Source organism: Neovison vison, chromosome 1 (assembly GCF_020171115.1).
Source record: "Neovison vison isolate M4711 chromosome 1, ASM_NN_V1, whole genome shotgun sequence".
NCBI classification, from domain to species: Eukaryota; Metazoa; Chordata; class Mammalia; order Carnivora; family Mustelidae; genus Neogale; species Neogale vison.
The window spans coordinates 198,325,826-198,347,332 of NC_058091.1; the positions used below are offsets into that span (position 1 = coordinate 198,325,826).

General features: G+C 37.0%; 1 protein-coding gene across 6 annotated transcripts in view; it reads left to right on the forward strand.

The window, feature by feature from the left end:
* The window catches only part of MCTP1 (multiple C2 and transmembrane domain containing 1), a 348,502-nt gene that overhangs the window by 173,486 nt on the left and 153,509 nt on the right, over nucleotides 1–21,507 (forward strand). For 5 of the 6 annotated variants that reach the window (XM_044265398.1, XM_044265435.1, XM_044265407.1 and 2 more), the window contains 5 exons: nucleotides 14,756–14,858; nucleotides 16,642–16,744; nucleotides 17,081–17,182; nucleotides 17,564–17,638; nucleotides 19,667–19,786. In XM_044265398.1, coding sequence (XP_044121333.1) covers nucleotides 14,756–14,858; nucleotides 16,642–16,744; nucleotides 17,081–17,182; nucleotides 17,564–17,638; nucleotides 19,667–19,786 — 503 coding nt within the window. Of the gene's footprint in view, nucleotides 1–14,755; nucleotides 14,859–16,641; nucleotides 16,745–17,080; nucleotides 17,183–17,563; nucleotides 17,639–19,666; nucleotides 19,793–21,507 lie in introns of those variants that run through there. The other variant, XM_044265445.1, reaches the window with a different exon arrangement.

Consider the following 21,507-nt stretch of genomic DNA (forward strand, 5'->3'; position numbering starts at 1 on the left):
TAGCCTTGTTCAGCTGAACACTACTACAGTAGGTCACTTCAGTTAAGCTCCTAATAAACTGTTGATAGTCGAGGGTAGTTTTTTCTTCGGTCTCAATAGCCCAGTGTTGGACAGTGCACTTCAAATCATTAAGGTTAATACAGATTTAAAAAAGAGATTAACTCTGGTGGTTAAGGCCTCAATTTACAACTCCCACACATACACATGCATTGAGCAAGGCACAAGAGTGGATTGAAATTTCAGTCAAATTGTGGGCAGCCTTTCACAGCCTGAGAAAGTGGCACTCTGGTTTTCAAAGATGATCAGCTAAAGTCTTCGTGAGGAAAAAAAAAAGTTTGATTAAGTGAAAAATACTTCGCAGTACAACTTACTTACCTTTCAACTAAGCAGTGAAAAGGTGAATGTCTCTCTGTACCATCAAAGCAAAGCCTAGAGACTGTCTGGCTCTGGGTTCACTGGGGAAAATTTCTCTCTACCGCTAAATCAAGTATTCCTGAAAACTGGACAGTTTGTGAGGAGAGAAAGACCACTGGTGGGGAAAAAATATATACTATTTGAGGGTTGTAGGAAACCGTTCATGTTGGAATTTGTCTTTTCTGGCTTCTAATTATCGTCTTCCTTGGATGGGACCTAATTTCTGCTTTCCACAGGACATTTAAAGTCTTCTATATCGAGTGAGGCTTTCTTCACCGAGTATTAGACCTGGCCTATTGGTTCTTTCAAGTTCTAAGAGAAGAAAGAGAAAAGGGTTCGTCTCTTCAGCCCCTCCCCTGCATTTTCCCCTGGGTTGTTTTTTTTGAGATCCCGAGGAAGAGGTCACAGCCTCCCCCGGGATACAGCCACTGGGTTCAGAAACGGTGATATGGGAGAACTGTGAAAGCCTTTCAAAAGATGCCCTACCTTTTCACTGTATTAAAAGGAACACTAATATAAAACTTCTCCACCCCAGGTGAATTGATCTCTCAAATTAATGCACCATCTCTTTCAGGAAACAATAGAGGGCGAGGGAGAGAAAAAAGGAAGAGGGAGAGAATTTTACAATTAACATACTCTGTCACTGAAACAGTCCCATTAAATGAGCATATCTTTTTCTAAAACAAGGCTAAGCCTAAAGACCCATGACTCACCAGCCCCATAGTCTGGAAACCTACTAGTTATTAAGGGAGATGTTTACTACCCCTTTATTTGCATAGACTTTTCCCATGTTTTTCTTTAGGAAAACTGTCTTCATTGTTGGAAAATATTTAAGTAACAAAACAGCAGAAAAAGACATGCTACAGTTTTTTTTTATCAGCTTCCGAGAGAGTCTTATTATCTTAAGAAATAACAGTTAGCAGCTCAGATTCATTAGCAGAGCTAAATTTAAGCCCCATTTGACAGGCTGCCTAGAAAACATTTTGTTTTGCTGTCTGTGGGCTTTAATTAAGATGTGTTCAATTCCAGTCCTCTTCAGTCTAGCGCCGCCCGCCCCCCCCCCCAACCTTGCTGTGTCACAGACCGGCGATCAGACACTTTTAGACGGTCCGGCCCATGACTTTGACCTTCTGCACAGTCCGGCGTTCCCTGGGGAACCGTTCAACTCATGAGGTCTGATTTCACACTTCCAGGATGCCTCAGCTCTCTTAACAATGACAGGGAGACAAAGCCCTTTAGAGCAGGCCGCATGGGGACTTGTTTAAATTGGAAACCAGAGAGGAGTCAAGGAACAAGGTTATGGGCTACAGAATAGTCCTTTTAATAAAGAGCTCACAGCTCTGGCTCAGCTCAAAGAGGTCTACCTCTGTACAATTAATTGAGCCATTTATCTGGAGCATCTTAGGCCTCTACTTTCTCACAGAATTGCGTGGTAAATATCAGCTAAGAAGCAAATGAGATATGCATGAAATGAATTTTAACACTTTGATTACTGTGCTTCCAGTCTTCATTAAAAGTAAATTTATTTGTATTTCTGACCTCATTATCAGTAGGCTGCCTGCATTTTTATTGGTTCCTGTGATTTCCAGCTTGAGTATGTCGTGAAGGTATATTTTATACAGAGATTTGGATTTATTATTCTTGGTATTTTCCCTGAACATTATGGGTCTATTCAGAGAAAGAAAATGAAAGGGTGGTTGTACAGAAAAAAGGCAAGTCTATTCTTTCAAAGTTTTATATACAGTTGGAGAAATGCCGAGCACACATATACATAACATAGATAAGATATTGTCCTTTAAAAAAACTAACTTTTTGTAGGTTACCCAAACAAACTGCGTAAGATATATGCAGTTGTTGCTTGAGTGGGCCTCAGAGTACAAGAGCTCTACTGGAAAAAGTGGGCACATTGCTTCTTTTATAGAACTGTAGCAGTCTGAATTTTTGATAGCATGTGGCTTTAATTACGTCATCATATTCAAGAACATTCATGATATCTGATAAATGCAGCCTTAGATTTTATGATCATTATTAAAAACCTATGTTGAAAGATGAGAAAATATATATCCTTTAAACTCTATATAGTTCCACTGACGATATTATATATAAAATATGGTGCAAATCCTTCATATTTCTGAATTATCAGAGTTAAAATTATTTACCAAATAAAAGAGGGTTAGGCATAGATGTCACTCCTAATTTTTTTTAACCTTTGCTATCATTAAACCTTAAAATTATATTGCTCGACACAAAAATACCTCAGTTTTACACAAAATGTATTCAAAATTTCCCAAGCAAAGCGTGCTTTATTTCCATTGTATAAAGTAACGATGTCCTTATTTGCTCTTTATCAAAAATAGTATAGTTTGAGAAGAAATTTCATCCAATTTATAAAGCACTAAAAATACTCAACAGCTGGGGCACCTGGAAGGCTCAGTGGGTTAAAGCCTCCTTTGGCTCAGGTCATGATCTCAGGGTCTTGGGATCGAGCCCCACATCGGGCTCTCTGCTCAGCAGGGAGCCTGCTTCCCCCTCTTTCTCTGCCTGCCTCCCTGCCTACTTGTGATCTCTGTCAAATCAATAAATTTTAAAATATCTTTAAAAAAAATACCTAACAGCTGACAGTCTTATCATTGTAACATGCCTAGTTTAGAAAACAACCTTATACGCATGCATGTTAAATGTCTCAACACTATATAAATACCTTCCTTAAGAATGAGACTGAACAAATGAGGCTATCACAAGGACAGAAAGCAAATCATTGCTCTTCATTTTTATTTTTTGTTGTTGTTGTTCTTCATTCTTTTATGTCATCATAGTTCACACAGAAATAAAAGTGGCCTCCTTTTACTACTTGCATCTTGACAAAACTAAATCCTACTCTAAAATTTTAGAAATACAAAAGGGTTGTTCTAAAACCAAACGGATGATATGAGATATTTGTGAAAAGAGGAATTAAAATGATAATTTAACTCAAGGGCTAGTGAGGCTGAGTCTAAAACACTGAGCTAGTGTTTTAGATGGAATGACAGGAATCATGTGTGATTCATGTGCAGGTCACGTGATTGGAAGGTACTGCTTTGGAAGACTAGGTGGGATGACAGGAGAGATTAATAATGGGGTTTGATCTGCTCTAGAGGTGAAGGACTATGGGCTGAGAAAGTAGTGGTCCCACTATCAACTGGACGTGGGGGAAAGAGAAATACTATAAAGTAATTAACTGAGTTCTGTGCAAGTAAGATTACAAAATGAGCCTTTGAGTAAAGAAATAGAGGTTTGCTGATCTGGCTTGGAGGGCTAACTCCCTGATCCTACTCAGTGCTTGAAGAAATGCTTTCTGATGCTAGAATTGTATTGTTTAAAATTAAAATGTTCTTTATTGTTTGTTCTGATATCGTTGTGTCAATAAGCAATACATTTCCTAGAACGGTGGATTAGGGAACGGGTGTAAACAGAGAGGATCTGGATTTAATCTGACTTCTGAGGAAAAAAAAAAAAAAAAAACCTTACCACAGGAATACTCGGGTTATATGACAGTAAACTTAGGTGCCTAAATGACTGCGTGGCTAAACCCGAAGAGTGATTGTTGTAAAGGATTGATGTCAATGGGAATGTCACATGGAGGAATATAGGGCTCTGTACCTGGTCTAACCTGGTCAACCTATTTCCTAGTGACTCAGAGGAAATAATGGATGGCTTCCTTATCAAACTTGCTAATAGGAATCATTAAGGATACACTATATGTATATCATTAACTATACACTATATGTGCATATTAACTATATGGGATCGTTAACTATACACTATATGTGCATATTACATATACGTGTATACTATAGGTATATAGTATATATTCACACTTTTAAATATGTATCTATTATTACAGTATTTATACATGATATATATACATATCCATATATGTGTGTAATAAGCTTAGTTCAGACTGAAATAATAGGGTTAGTTCAACAAGGTGGGCATTGGAGAGTATACATAAAAAGCCTTACATATACGTGTATACTATAGGTATATAGTATATATTCACACTTTTAAATATTTATATATTATTGAAGTATTTATACATAATATATATACATATCCATATATGTGTGTAATAAACTTAGTTCAGACTGAAATAATAGGGTTAGTTCAACAAGGTGGGCACTGTACATAAAAAGCCTTACCAGGATACAAAACAGTAGTGTCTTGCTTTAGAGTAGGAAATATAGAAAAAAGTTTAGGGTTTGAATTGAGTTTAAGCTCTGTGAAAATGAATTATGCACATGCCAACTATGTTCTGTTGTTTTACAGTATACAAATTATAAAGAGTAGTTATTGAGAATGACACTCACTTCTGGACGCATCGACCACACGGGGGTATGAATTCAGTGTTGGAAGCGAATCTTTAAACAAAGACATTGACAAAGCAGAATTTATTCTCAATTAGGTTATCTGATGTTTTAAAATCAAGTCAGTTGAGAATAACCCATGAAAAACAATACTAATACTAGTAACAGTGGTGGCAGCAACATTTATTGAGAACTTATCACATGTCAGACACTACCCTGAGCTTAGAACGAGGATTATCACAAATCTCACCACAACCTAATTAGTTACTGTTGTTCTCCCCACTTTGCAAATTAGAAAACTGAGATGTGGAGAGGTTAATGAAACAACTGGCCACATTAGCATGTTGAGAAGACACGGTGAGAACTACTTACACTACTCCTGTTTGCTGTCTGCCCCAGCAAAATGGGCTGCACAGGCTCTCGGGGAAGTAATATCAAATCTTAGGCAAGTGCACCTGGTTGGTGCAACCAAATTCACATCTCCCACCCTAGCTGCAAGAGAGTCTAAAGATGTGACTTTGGCCGTTGCAGTCTCTCTAGTTCAGGAAGAGATGCCAGAAGTTAGAATACATGCTCAGCAAGCCATCTACATTACCCAGCTCAGGAAGGCAGGTCATGAACATTAATCAGATAATCTAAGTGACAGGTGCTATGCCCTCGCTTTTCACCCATTAATTCATTTAAAGTTTAAAAATGACTACAGAGGGCAAATCCTAAAATCAGTACAAGTTACAGAGACGTAATTTTGTGTGCTGTGTAAAGAAGCACTTCCCCAAAATTATAATTGCCAAAAAACATATCAGACTAGACCCGTGGAGGTGGCAATTTCCCCATCGCTGGCCCTCTTGGTTTAAACCAGAGCCTGTGAGACTACCTGGTAGCAGAGAGGAGTTGAGCCCTAGATCAGCTTTTGAACTTAGCCTCTGGACTTTTCTCCCAATCCTCAGAATTAGAGATCCCCCAGTAGGTGCCAAGATGAATTAAAGACTCTTGAATGAGTAGATATTTTGTAGAAGAGAGATAAAAAGACAAAGGTATTTTAAAGACAAAGGCTTGACAGATGACAATTTTCAGTTTTATTGCCCAAAAATATTTTTTAAAAAAAGGTTTAATCACCTAATAGAGTACTTAATATTTTCAGTCTAAAGAATTTTATTCTACTGCAAAGGATCTCTCCAGCTAATTAATTTACTTATAAAGGAGGTTATCTGAAACCTCATGCTTTTCTGTGGGAAGTCTAATTGAATATATATTTACTGTAGGTCCCAAAGTATCTATGAGAACTCTCAAAAACAGAGGAGTTTAGAATAAATATTTATACTTATATTCGGGACAAATAACTTTTGTGTTTCCAATCTTATAATTAAGTCACTTGCATATAGTTTTCATATTAAATATTAGCTGAAATAAAATCCTTAAATGTTTTTACCATAATTTATCTAAACGCTTAAAAGCTTGGACATAAATTTTTCATAGCTTCCTCTCATTTCATAGATTCCATAGTCTCCCTTTTCTTTCTTTTCCAGTCTCTTATCTGTTTCATTTTATTTCTTGCTCTTCTCTCATAAATTTCAAGCTTTGCAGCATATACCAAGATGGTTCAATTTTAGGACTTAAGAACGCATCTTGTTACACACAATACTATAAACATTCTTTTGCATCTCGTCCCAAGGGAAATAAATTCATATTTACATTGTGCTTCATTCCCATTGCTCTTAGTTGTGGTTCTCGAATTGTGGCCCAGGAGCTTCCAGGGATCCCCAAAAACCTTTCAAGGATCTTTTAAAGTCAAAGCTATTTTCATAATAATCCTAGGACATTATTTTCTTTTCTCACTCTTGTTCTTTCATGAATGTACAATGAAATTTTTCAAAGGCTATATATTGGATGGCTCTGATGTTATCATGTCATGGATTTATTATGTCATTTTCAAATGAATGAAGGTTTTGCATGCTCTCATTTTTAATTTCTAAAATGGTAAACTGATAGATATAATTTATATAGATGAAAGCTTTTTGATGTCCTCAAAAAAAATTTTTTTAGTGTTTTATTTATTTATTTGACAGAGATCACAAGTAGGCAGAGAGATAGGCAGAGACAGAGGGGAAAGCAGTCTCCCTGCTGAGCAGAGAGCCCGATGTGGGGCTTGATCCCAGGGCCCTGGAATCATGACCTGAGCTGAAGGCAGAGGCTTAACGCATTTAACCCACCCAGGCGCTCGTCCTCAACAATTTTTAAGAGTTCCTAAAGATGAAAATGTTTAAGAACTGTTGCTGTAGGGCCATGATCTTCATTTGGAAAAGGCAGTATTGCCCTCATGAGCATTTTTAGAGTTTTGTGGAAGAATTTAGTTGCCACACTGTTTGGGGGGAATGCTATTAGAATTTGGTGGGAGTGGAACGAGGATGCTAAATGTCTGCAAAGTATTAGACAATCTTAAATAGTGAAAATTGTCCCAAGTCCTGCAGGATTAAACATAGACATAGATAGCGGTTTTAAATCTATTTCATGGATTCTCTGAGCCTAGATTGCATTCTGAAATATGTATTATTTACTCGAGCCTGCAAATGGCTGCTATTTTACATGGTAAACTCCAAAGACCTTAAGATTGCCTCCACAGCCATATAAATCATGATCTCTTTCCCCATTGCTTCTCTGACATGTTCCACCATGGTTCCCTATGCCCACTGTGCCCCACACTAGCAGGGTCCCTGAGCACACCAGGCCTTTGCTCTAGCTCTCCCCTCTGCCTGGGATACTTTTTTTCTTTTTTTAAAGATTTATTTATTTATCTGACACAGAGAGACACAGGGAGAGAGGGAGTAGGCTTCCCGCTGACCAGGGAGCCTGATGCAGCGCTCGATCCCAGGACCCTGGGATCGTGACCTGAGCCGATGCTTGGGATACTTCTTTCCAGATATCCATTTGTCTATTCCTTCACTTCCTTCAGGTATTTGCTCACATCTCGCCTTCTCAATGAGGCCTATACTCCAACCACTCTAATTACATTTATAAACGATGCCTCTCCCCCACATTCTTCAAACCCCTTATCCTGCACTATTTTTCTCTAGTTTTTGTTAACACGTATCAGTCCCCAACATACAATATAATTGTGTTCAATATTTAGTCCCCTTTTTTCTCCCTCCCCACTACAAATAGAATCTAAGAGAGCAGGGACCTTTCCTTTTTTGTTTACATAGTCTGGCATAGAGCAGCACTCCATAAATATTTGTTGAATAAATGAACATATGATTTTATTGTAAGCAACTTTTGATGTAGTTCTCCTTTATTATGGCATGAAGACATTATATGAAATTCCAAAGTCATGATTGACTCAGTTTTATTTCAAAACAGGAAGGCATTACAAAATCTTCAATATGAGAAAGGATGTATTGGGTCTAATGGGCTGAGAGCCACAACTCAAGGGGGTTGATTTTCCTGCCACAAGGTATCCTAACACATGATTGAGGGGGAAGAGGAAAACCCAGTTATTATTACTCAGTCCCAGAATCAGATCCAGTGGGAAACTAGTGAGGAGTGTCAGTTAATGTATTTGTACCAGTCAGATGTTTAAAATATGTTTAGGTCAGTTGATGAAAAAAGCAAAGGGCAAACCCCATCTCTAGTGATAAGGGAAGGATTGGAAGATATAGCCAACATACGTGGCTTTTTGTTTTGGTGGACCCTGTGGAATTCCCTCATCTATGTACAACATTGTTGTATGTTATGATTGAAATTCCAGTTTGTGGAAAGGACAGATGGCAATCTCAATTATAATTAAAAAAAAAAAAGGTTAAAGTATGGCCATTTCAAACTGTGACACCTGAGGAAATTAAACCAAGGGGCTTAATTTGTGCAAGGTAGGCCCTAAATAAAAGGCCCCGATGGATATGAATTGCTTTCCATGCTTTTGAAATCCTCTGTGTTTTCAGAGACAGGACAACAAAGAGGTGGTCACTGGGTATCCCCCTGCCCACACATTTCTATAACACATCCCATCCAGCAAAGTGTGCTGCTTGTCAGCAGCGAAATGACCCCGGACAAAGCCCACCACTGATGGATCAGGATTAACTTTCTATTCCGGGAGCAAGAATATCATTCAGTATCTTTTGAGTGACTTTAATGCTCAAACCAGTAGTTTGCACAAACTGAAGCTGTCCACTTGCCCACATAACAGGTAACAAGCAAGCAGAGGTGGTGCAGACTTTCCCACAGTTCTTTATAAATGTGTCAGTTTTGTGACCTCAAAGAGCAAGGGCTAAGAGTGAGAGAGAATTAGCCAGTCAGCGTATCCCATTCATTCCTCAGTGCTGCTTTGAAGACACCCAGCAAAGATGTCCATCGGAGATGATTCTGACCTCTGTTTTGACTGGAATGTCTTTTCGCCACAAGAATTTAGGTGTTAGAGTATATGCTTTAAAACCTATTATAGATTTACTTTTAAGTTCAGATAGAAGAATCTCTAATTTTAAAGCCCATGGGAGAATTTTTCCCCTATAAAAACCCATAGGGAGAATAAATAGCCCCTAGTATTTAACTAGATTATGGATAAATGAGCATTAGTCCTGTCCTCATATTTTAAAGTATCTATTTCATCATCACTCCGTAACGTATATCCAAGTTGCTGTGTTATAGAGTCCCTATCAAAAGGATAAAGAAACAAATTTAAGCTAAATATTTCTTATGATAAATTGTAACATCTTCTTTTTAGATAATCGTCCTTCTCCTCTAAAACTGTTGGCAGAAGAGATGTGTAATCACCATAGATCGCCAGGGTCATCTCCTCCACTGAGGAAAAGTCTTCGCCTCATTTTCCCTTCTTGTTCTAGAGCAAGAGAACGATGTGCGTCTTTCTCATTGCTCCCGTGGCACCCTTTACTACGGCACTTGCAGTCCTGCATTATAATTGTATTTACATGCTTATCGTGCCCACTAAACTGTGCGTGCCTTCAGTGCTGGACTATGTCTTAATCACACTTATAATTCCAGGGTGAGCGGAGCAGGCATTCCATAAATCATGAACGCTTCAGAAGTATTCATATTCCTTTCTAGAAAAATGGTCAACATGGAAAATGGCCATGTTCTCAAGCAAGGCTGAGACTCCTTTAGCTGTCATGGCAGTTACCGCCATCCGCGTCGCTGCTCTTTGACTGGAATGTCTTACCTTACCAAGCACCGTTGCAATTTCTATCTCGTATCCAAACCCAAATCATTTTCCTGCACCACAAGAGAGATGGCTAGGCACCTCTTAGCCCAAACGGTGAAAGTTAAGGGAAAGCCAGTTGGTACCCACAGGTCAGCTTTGGTCTTAGGACAAGAATGACTAAGAGGGAGACGAGAGATTATATAATCTGTTCCCATACATTTAGGCTGTTTAAAGAGCCAAGTAGTATCAGAAACAAAATACAGTTCAACTTGGGGTGCTGCCTTAATTCCTTGCACTTCTGCCCATGCAGTATTGAGTGAAATGATCACCGGGAGCGGCTTTGCCTCACTCTAGAGCTTTGCAGAACACGTACTCCGTGGTAGACATCAACACTGCATCCGGTCCTCATCCCACTCCTCAGATACCCTCTCCGCAAGCATAGCAGCATATCACGGGTCTAACTAGAATGATAAAAGGATGAAAGGAAGGAATAATTAAGGAGGTAATTAATGGTTAGGCCCATCCCTGGTATTTCTGTGATTGTTTTTGGTTGTTTATTAAGTGGCACATAATCAAGGCTGCAAAATGTAGGAACTGAAAAGCCAGTCATTTAAAGCATCACTTAGCAAGCCAGATAAGCACATTAGCTATGAGTAGCCACTTCTTTAAAATAAAACTATGGTGAATGCTTTTTAGTGGTAAGTTTATAGAATTTGATATTGTACATTTACTACTGTTTTGGTTGAAATTGCTGTTAATTTTTAATTACGCTTGAATCGTGGAGGGGCAGAAGGATACTTTCTAAATGAGTGGAAAATAACATAGTGTGTAAAGACCTGATGTTGGCATCCATTACTGATAACTGTAAAAACATAACTTTTCAGAAGGAAAAGATGAATAGAAATTAAATACAAAATTGGCTGCTCTCTCCTGACGTAAATTTTCCTCTTTGTCAGATTCTAGAGAAAGCTTGAATGTTTGGGTGTGTGTGTGTGTGAGAGAATGACTTGGTGAAGCTCAAAAATTGTTTTTCTATTAGCAAATAACAGTATCAGGCATAAGAGATCATTCACTATTGGCGTCTTCAAACCCTGTTGGTTCTACCTTCAGAGTTTATTCAGAATCTAAGCACTTACCATCACCTGGATTGTCGTAATATCCTCCTAATATCCCACTCTACCTTCTCCAGTGGCTTCTCTCCACTTTATTCTCCAAATAGCAGCCCTCAGGTCATGTCACACCTCAGCCCAAAAGCTTCTCCTAGCACTTGGAGAGAAAGCCATATCCTACAGAGACCTGCCACCCACCCCATACCTTACCCAATACTCTTCCCCTTGCCCCAATTCATTCTTTCAGTTGATCTGGCTTCTTGGATATTCCTAGACATATCAGGCACAGCCATTTCTCTGACTTTTCTATGACTTGTTGTTCTAGGTAGCCCAGAGCTCATTCCCTTGTCTTTTTTTATTTCTTTGCCCATATAGCACTTCCTCAGTGAGACCTTCTCTGACGTTTCTTTTAAAAATTGCACAAACATAGCAGCACTCCTCATCGCCATTCCTGTATTTTTCTCGATAGTACTTATCACCTTCTAAAATACCATAAAATGTGTGTATTCCTTGTCTTTTTCCACAAGGTAAACAGCATGAGGCCAGGCTTTTCATTATTGTTGTTTTATGTACTTCTGTCTCCTCAACACATAGAACACTGTCTGGTATATGGTAAGTAATAATTTCTTGTTGAGTGAATGAGTCTGTGGTCAAAACATTAGCCAACTCTTCCCATGTGTGTGCCCTACTAACTACTATGACACAGTTATTGGGAAAGGTCTTGCCTGGTGCCTTATATTTAAATACACACACACACACACACACACACACACATACACATATACATATACATATAGATATTATGTTTAGATTTAGATTAGACAGAGAGAGTGCGGGGAGGGGCAAAGGGAGAGGGAGAGAGAAAATCTCAAGGAGATTCCACGCCAAGTGCAGAGCCCAAGGCGGAGCTCGATCTCAGGACCCTGAGATCATGACCTAAGCTGAAATCAAGAGTCAAGAGTTAACACTTAACTGACTGAGCCACCCAGGCACCCCACATTTAAATATATTTTATTAGAACTATGTTAAATGGTAGTTTGGTCTAAGGTAAAAGTCTCTCTTTTTTTTAAAATGTTAAGTAACATTACATTTGGTACAGTGTCTAATATGATCTCTTAAAAATTACATTGTTTACCCATTTCAAGTTAAAAGCAGGTACATGTAAGAGAATATTTTTGCCAATGATGGAATGCCCCTGGAATTTAATGTAGCAAAATGACTGAGAATTGGCTCAGAAGGTGCTCACACTATTTTTGATGGGTGTGGCATTGTCTCTAGGCCTTCAGTGTCTTCATTTCTTTAAGACTCCAGATTTTTTGTCAGCAAATATAGATAGAATAATAAAGAAAGTGGTGATTTAAAAAACTTTCCATGTGGTTGAAAGTCTCTGACACAATTGTGTATAGGAATAAAAAAATGAAGTAAAGTTTTTCATCCTCTGCTGGTAGAAGTTTTAAGTAAAATTTTTTTCAGGGCATGTGAGTGGCTCAGTTGATTAGGTGCCCGACTCTTGATCTCAGCTCCGGTCTCGATCTCACAGTCACGAGTTCAAGCCCCGTATTGGGCTCCATGCTGGGCAATAAAAATAAAGTAAAATGTTTTCCCCCTAGATATTAGTCTCTGGAGTTTGTTCTTTTGTTTTGCTATTGAAGAATTGGGACAGTTTTGACTGAGTCTGTTACACATTACTGATCACTTGAGGGCAAGTAAAACCAAGTCTATTGAAATACAATAGTAATTGAAGTTAAAGCAAGTGAAAATGAGGAAACAGAAATGCTCAGAAGTGCTATCATTCTATAGTTGGTTTTTTGTTTTGTTTTGTTTTGTTTTACTAAATTAAGATTTACATAAATGTACACATATATGAGAAAAATTAAAAGGAGGTCCCAGGAAGAGTGTGAATGTTCCCCTTGTCTTTTAAATAAAAGTTACCAACACTAATCACTTACTCTAAAGTTCTGTCTAAGGTGATGACAGAATAGTGATGTTTTTGACACGAATTTCTATTAAATATGGCTTTAATTTTCTCTTTGATCATCAGAGATAGATATGTTTTATCTCTCCAACCCTTTTATAAATTATTTGATGTGGTGGTGTGTGTCCTCTTTCTTATGGTATGCATATCACTCAGTACAAAGCTAGGTGAAAAGACTTAATATGGACCTGAAGAATAAGTAAGGTTTTCAAAATTGTTTGAATCTACTTTTCATGTTTGTACCTGAATTCTGTGGAAGACAATATAAAATTCTTGATGTAGCAAATAAAGCCTTTTGCATTGTGTTTTAATGAACAAACTGTTCTTTATGAGTTCTGTTGTCCATGGTGTGTATGTGTGTATGAGTTAAAAAAAAGGGGGGGGGCAGATAATGCAGATCTGAAGACAGAAATAAAAATGTCAACAGACCTCAAAGACTTTCAATTCTCTATTCTTTACTCAAAATTGTTCCCAAGACCAAAAATTGAGAAGACTACCATATTGCTAAATTATGCAAGCATCCTGGGGTATATGAGACGCTTGAACAAACACACATATATTTACTCCCTTTTTTTTTTATTATAGAACTAATAAATTAGATTAAAGGTGAGTAAAAGTTTGTACGGCTTATTTTAAGAATTGCAATATGGAAAGTAAATACACTGCTGTGTGGGAATATGTGGCTTCTCTGTCGCTGATAGCTAATGGATTCCTTCCTATTAAAATTTAATTGAAAATCTTCAATGATATTTAAGCTTTCGTAGAAGTGTAAACTACTGTGACTACAATTCACAATGCATTTAAAACAATTATTCTTTATCATTAAAGTTAATAATATGCACATTAACCTCATATGTAGTCTAAATCAATATTGTAGTTTAAAAGATATGACCTCTGGACAGCTTTGTCTAAATATTGATTTCATTGTCATTTGTATAAGGTATCAAACAAATTACATGCTGCACTAATATCATTAATGCTGCCCCCATAGAGCCTCTGACTTTATGGGGTTCTTATAATACTATAAGACATGACATTACAAAATATTGAGGATATCACAAAATATAATTGCCGAATGGACAAGATTTGATTATGGCAGAACAGACTCACTGTAAACAGATGATAACTTTCGAATTCTTTACTCTCAGTGGACAAAAAAAAAAATATTGCTGTTTAACATGCAGATTGGTTGTTGAGGTTAAGTTTCAAATGGCAGAATTTTTTCTGCCTCCGAGTGTCTAATTTACCTTCTTGTGATGCCAGACATATTTTAGGAGGGAATTAAAAGTCACCTTACAGTGATGTCATTCCGTAACATAGCAGTTTTTGCAACATAGACTTGTTAAGAAATTTCTGTTAAGAGTTATATAATGAGTCGGCAGAGTTGGAAAATATATGCATAGAAGTGAAGGGGTTGACCCTTTTAAATGATCTTTATAGCACTGAAGAAAAACTGAGTGAGGGATGGACATGCATCCTATTTTCTCTCATAATAATTATTTCTCTTTTTGTAAAAAAAAAAAAAGTACAAATTGAAATATCAGCTGTATAATTTCCTCTCTCCTTTTTTTTAGGTTCTAATTTGCTGTGAATTATACCTATTGTTAATACCCTCCTCTAATGCTATTTTGATGTTTAAATTTTTTAAATTGCACATTACTTTTCGTTTTTCATAAAAATTTTCAGGAAAGCGATGTGGCCATGATCATGACACCGTGAACTGTGGGTGTGATTTATACTAAAAATGTTCCCCCTCAATCTCTTGTAGGTAAAAGTGACCCATTTTGTGTAGTTGAGCTGAACAATGATAGGCTGCTGACACATACCGTCTACAAAAATCTCAATCCCGAGTGGAACAAAATCTTCACGTTGTAAGTAATCGTTACCTTGAGCTCCTTGCAAAAATGGAGCTAATAATATTTATTTTTGAGATATTTGTGTGTGTGTTTATTCTTAACCGATGAGCAGCTCTGCGTCTGGCCTGCCTCTGCTAGCAACAGCAAATATCACAATTGTAATACCTTTCTGACAGTGAGACCTGGGGAAAGAGTATGCCATTTTTCTTTGTTTTCACAGTTTTGTTTTTTTTTTTAAACTGCGATTTTTATATGGTTTGACGAAGGATTTTGTTCCCATTAACTGAATTGCCATACCGCTTCTTCCTTTTATACTTTCTATTGAAATTCTCCCCAACCGCATTGACACCAGGGAGGACAAAGCTCTATTTGTTTCATTGCTCAAATCAGCAAACAATCCAGTCTCGAATTCACAGATGCTTTGGTTTTGCTTTGTTGCATTTTGGTACAATAAGAATATTAAGTATTGTCCTAGTTATCAGAACACCATTCGGGTTAATTTTCCTTTTGTTTTAAAAAAGTTTATAAATCTTTGACCACACACTATAAAAGCTGCTGTTCTACACCATAGTATCTCCTAAATTCAGAGAGAGAGAGAGACAGAGAGAGAGAGAGAGAGTGTGTGTGTGTGTGTGTGTATGTGTGTGTTTTAAACTGGGCTTTAGAAATGAACCCTGAACAAAGGAAAACTCTCCAAACAGAGTCCTTCTTAAAAGTTTTCTAACATAGTTTTATTTTTTTGTATATGAAAACTGCTAAATTCCTCATTAATGTCTTATAATGTCTCTGCTTAAGAGTGAGTAACTAATCAGATTTAATTATCTGACCAATTTATCTTTAAGGAATTCCACATTTTTATAAGAGATGAAAGCCTGGTCAGGAGACTTGCACTCCTAAGAAGGTTGTTGAGAGTGTTTTTCTCTGGAATGCATAATTGAATGAATAGGTTTGATTATTATCAAAGCCATTAATTGATTGTGCCCCGATAAAGCCTCTTCTCACATGTGGTTGCAGTCTTTCAGTAATGAATATATTCATTTTTTTTGTTTTCTCTTAATTCATGTTTTCTTGGTAAACAGTTTGATCAAAGAATAAATGCTGCCAGCAATTGGGGTTTATTTTTCCAGAAACAAAAATGAAGAGCTCACACAGTTGTTTATTAACATACGTTGTCTTTGGAACATAATGGAACACTATTTAATTTCTAAACCCTGGGGTGGTACAATAGCTATCAATGTTACATTTTCTCCATTTTGTTTTCTGTATTGGTTAATTTTTACCATAAATCTACCAGAAATAAGTCAATGTTTTGGTAAGAACTGTAAACAAGGGAGATGTCCTACTGTTACAAACAACAACAAAAAAAATTGTATGAACTATACTGTGACTCTTGCTGATATCAAATTTGGTGGAGTTTTACATGGGGTTAATAGGAGGTAGGAATTATTGTGATAATAATGAGAGGGAAAAGTCTCAAAAACAGTGCCACTCATTGATTTTTTTTACACTAATTCTGTGCCCATCCAGATGGAAAATTATATTTCATTAAAAAATTATAACTTGAAATTACCAAAGTGTTCAAAGTTCCAGATAATAGAACCATCACTGTAGTCTACAAAGGTGCATTATGGGAAATTCTGTCAGATACCAAACTACCTTGTATATGTGTATATGCAAATAGCATACATAAAAACACATACACACAAAATCAGCTGGAGCCATCTAAATTTTCAAAAGCATTTTTGTTCTTGTCCCCCACTGATGAAGTCTTTTCTTCTTACATATATTTATTATGCAGCAACATTAAAGATATCCATTCAGTTCTTGAAGTGACAGTTTATGATGAAGATCGGGATCGAAGTGCTGACTTTCTGGGCAAAGTTGCTATACCATTGCTGTCTGTAAGTTTTATTCACCTGACACACTGCTCTGTGTTGCTTTTGCTCAAGGAAAAAAAAAAAAAAAAACCCCTCAGCTCTGTATCTGTCATTTCTCAACCAAGGTCTGTAATAAGAACACTAAAAATTTTAACATACTCAATTCACGGCCATGTTGAATCCCATGATAGTTAATTTTTCCTGACAGACTTGATCCTGGTAATGAACAGGTACTTGTCAGAATTGCCACAGTTGTTTTGGGTTCTCTGTCAGTTTCAGCAGCTGGGGGTCAAAGGTCACCGAGGGAGTGTATTCAGTAGAGACCGCGAGACAGACGGCTGTCATGTCCTTTTCCCGCAGATTCAAAATGGTGAACAGAAAGCCTACGTCTTGAAAAACAAGCAGCTGACAGGGCCAACAAAGGGGGTCATCTATCTTGAAATAGATGTGATTTTTAATGCTGTAAGTCTTAACTTTGGCTTTTTTGTACTGCTAAAGAGTTCAGTTTCATGAAAGCTTTTGTTCCTGATTTGTAGAGAATTTCTGTCATTCCTCATTTTCTCTAAACCTTGATGTATCCTGGAGAATACGCTTCTGCCACTGGCTGGCACAGCCACACTTTCTGTTATAGTTGGCGGCTGCCACTGCGGCTGTGCCGCGGCCGCTGCCTGCCGGCGTAAGAAATGGAAGCGCGTGCATGTGCCACTGTATACATTTATATTTTATGAGCACAGCAGCCAGGACTTTGAAACTTTAGAAATTATTGCAAATTGAACTGCGTGAAAAAACTTGTAAACATTTGTAATATATGAATCCATAACAGACACATATGTTGTTGTATAGGTGAAAGCCAGCTTACGAACATTAATACCCAAAGAACAGAAGTACATTGAAGAGGAAAACAGACTCTCTAAACAGGTAAAAAGCAAGGCAAGATTAATCCCTCTGGGAAGACCTGATTATATCTGTAAAAACATCTAGGTAAATTCAAATAAACTTTGGAAGTGTGGAGGGGGGAAGACTAAGGGGTTTTTGATCATCTACTTATGGGAAATGGCTCTTTCTTTCTTTTCTTTTCTTTTTTCTTTCTCTCTCTCTTCCCTTCCTTTCCGTAAGAGATCAAACAAGGACAATACCATACTAATAAATTGGATGGGGGTGGTCAGAATGGAGAGGGGATACTGTAGGCGTTGCATAGAATGGATATGTATTCATGCATTAGCCAAAGAATGATCATTTTGAACATAAAATACTGTCTGATTGCCATGGAATGTGTAAATGAGAACACCAAAGGCTGAGGTTCAAATAAATGTCCAGACCACCCACAGGTAGGATGCAGGTGTGTGTAAATCGAGCCCTGGGTAATGCTCTTCCCTCTAATCCACAAGAGAGGGGGCTCCATCTTTTAAGGAAAACCTTCCTGTTAATTAGATTTTGACTATGGACTTTTAGAAGTGAACTTTTATTGGCACTTTCAGCTAAGAAAATGGAAAATCAGCACATCTGATTTTTCTGTCATGACGACATTTTAAGTAAGGTTCTATATCTCGTAATTAGACTGAGATTTAAATTAGGTTTGATATCAAGTTAAGAAAGGGTGCTAAGCTACCTCCTTAAAAAGGTGTTTACTTCCAATTAACGCAGCTAAAATAAAATGTTTTTGCTATGGCTATAAAGTTTACAGAACTCATTTGTGTGTGTTAAAATATTTAACCATTTTCTGTGCTATTAGAAGACTAAAATTAGTTTTGTTTTTAATCTAATCAATTCACCATAAACAGTGGGATCTTTGGTTGTTTAAAGACAGTGCATGAATTACAAATGTAATATCTATCTAAATAGAAATACAGATTACATTTTTTTCACAATTATAGATAAAAGCAATAAAAGTAGTTCTAAAAGGAAGGTGATCAGGGGAGGAAGCAAAGAAGGAAACAATAGGGTGACTCTTTTCGTGAAAGAATTTCAATTTTAACAACTTGTTAAAACTGGTATGCCTGTCCATGCATCTATATTTATACACACACATATACGTATTTTTTCCAAATGACCTCAGGAGGCTTTACATAACTACTTCTTTAAAATACCACACCAGTATTGAAGTGTATTTGGCATTAGAAAATTATAACCTGCAGACATAATATTCTAATTATTAACAGAACTGTAGATCATTTTTTGTACCATCATCTAGTATAGGGGCTATTCTTTTTATAGTTGTAGTCACGTCCTGTTTTAAATGTTGGATTTAGATGCTATCAGTTCTCATGTACCTTTTTAATGAAAGATTTTGTAAAGCAATTGGATACCATAAATTTTTTTCTAATTCCAAAATTATGAAAAAGCAATGAGAAAATATAGGTTAAATTTATTGTGGAAAAGAGAGAGAGGAAGAGAGAGAGTCTGAGAAACAGACCAAGAGACAGAGACTGAAAAATTGATAGTAAATAAGGGAGATTCTTACAAAAATGGTGAAAATTTTGTTTTTTGTAATAAAGCAATACTTGACAGGTTTTTCTCCAGACGTGAAATTAAAACATTTCCCATTATCATTTCACTGTGAAATATCTTGAAGTTAAAAAGCATTTTCTTAAAATCACAATGAGATTGAAGAGTTAGAAAATGTATTAAAGGTTCACAGTATATAAATGTTTTTAATCTATCAGAGGTTTTTTTTTCCTTTTGAACAAAGGTAGCCCAACCCACATAATAATATTATTTAAAGAAAACATATTTCGCTAAGAAATTGCTCCTGTAATTCAGTTCTTTCTACTCTCTCCAGACATACTTCTATTCCTTTAACTCGTGAGCCAAATTGCTTGGTATACTCTTACAACTTTATTAACTTTCTGAATCCTTTTTAAATCACACTAAGCTTGAAGAATTTTGTACCATATCTGATGGGTTTTGGTCTTGCAAATTCTGATAATATTTCCATCTTCCTTACAGCTGCTACTAAGAAACTTTATCAGAATGAAGCGCTGTGTCATGGTGCTCGTAAACGCTGCGTACTTCGTTAATAGTTGCTTTGACTGGGACTCACCCCCAAGGAGCCTCGCTGCTTTTGTGGTATGATAATTCTTTATTACTTACATTGTTATTCATTAAATTCAGTAATCATAGCTGCATGTTTCTGTGGCTATAGTAACAGTTATGTGCATGTGGCCATTTTAAAACTCCTATTTTAAGACTTGACTGGACAGATTTGCCGTGGGCAGGAACCTGATGGATCGTTCAAGGTCCGAGTCCAAGAATACATATCCCCCCCTCCCCCGCCAGACTTCCGGAAGGCAAGATATCTCAGCCAATATATACTTTTCTCCGTGACAGTTAAAAAGGAAAATTTTACATATTGCATAATTCCAAATCCCAATAACAGAGCCAAGAAAAGTCCTTCGTGTTAAAAAAAAAATTAATAATCTTGACCACCCTCATTTTAATTTTATTGTTCTACAGATTTTTTTTTTCCTCAAAATAGGAAAATCGTTGGCAGTAGGATGTTGGTTGGTAATGTAAATTTACGTGAGTCACTTGGAAGTGGATGTGACCTATTTAAGCGACGTTTTATTGTTTCTGAGATTTTCAGTTTTTAAAAAGGCACAAGTGAGAATTTGATAGATCCAAATAGTCCTCTAACAATGCTCATCTTGTGGCCTTTTACTTTGGTTATTTAAAAACTGCTGATAGGACCAACTTGCAGAGCTCGAAAATCTGAGAGAATACTTTCCTCTAAGCTTTAGCTGGGATTTTCTGCTCTCACATGAGTTTTGCTTATTCAGGATTTCAGTCTGAAGTTTAAGTGGAGTCCTCCTTTCGAAATCCTTTCTTTTATTGTCATATTTGTTAGAATATGAGTACCTTATGCTTTCTTACAGTTTCTAGGTTAGCAGAATAGGACTTTATTATGGGGCCTTAATTATAGTAACAAATCAACATTTTAGGATTACCATTCAAATGAGCGTATGCACATCTGTTTAGCACTCTGAGGTCTGTCCTCCTCTCGGGCCTTGTATGGGACTTTCATTAATGTCTGAGCACAAGGAACAAAGAGTGAGTATGTCCCTTTGTGTTGTAAGTTACCAGAAAGTTAGGCGGCCATTCTCCCATAGACGTGGTGTTGTCTCCTTAAAGAAAGCGACGGCCATCATTAAGATTTAGAAAAGAAAATCTGCCTCTTTCAATATTCTTTTATTTCGTGCCTTCATAAAATAAATACATTGAAGTACAGTTAAGCAAACTTTATTACGATTTTTCACTCTCATAGGGGCACCTTGATGTTAATGGAGAAAAATGATACTGAGTTTCTGTGCGTATTTTATGCCATGACTTCCAGGTTCCACGGGGCCTTGTAACAGACGCAGTAATGGTCTCCTGAAAATGCCCTGATGCCTTCTTTGATTCACTCTTTCCAAAGTCATTCCCCACAACAGTTGGCAAAATTTGAAAACAGAGAAATCTCTGTAATTATGTCATTTGTTCAGGAACATTCATTTCAAATTCTCTAATATGACAGTATGTTGTGTAAGTCTTCATAAACTCCCTCTGGCTTCTTGAGGTCACTTGAAATGAATTCAAGATGGCAGACATTTTCCCCGGATTTTCTTCTGATTAAAAAAAAAAAAAAAAAAAAATCAGACACTGAAAGTCTAAAAAACTTCGGTCCAGTTATCTGATAATACCTGAGTGGTTTCACAGTAAGGGAATCAAAGATCACCGGGGAGGGAAGATGATAATATCATCTATCAACAGCCTTGGTCGTACAAAACACAAACTGAACGCAAGATGCTTGC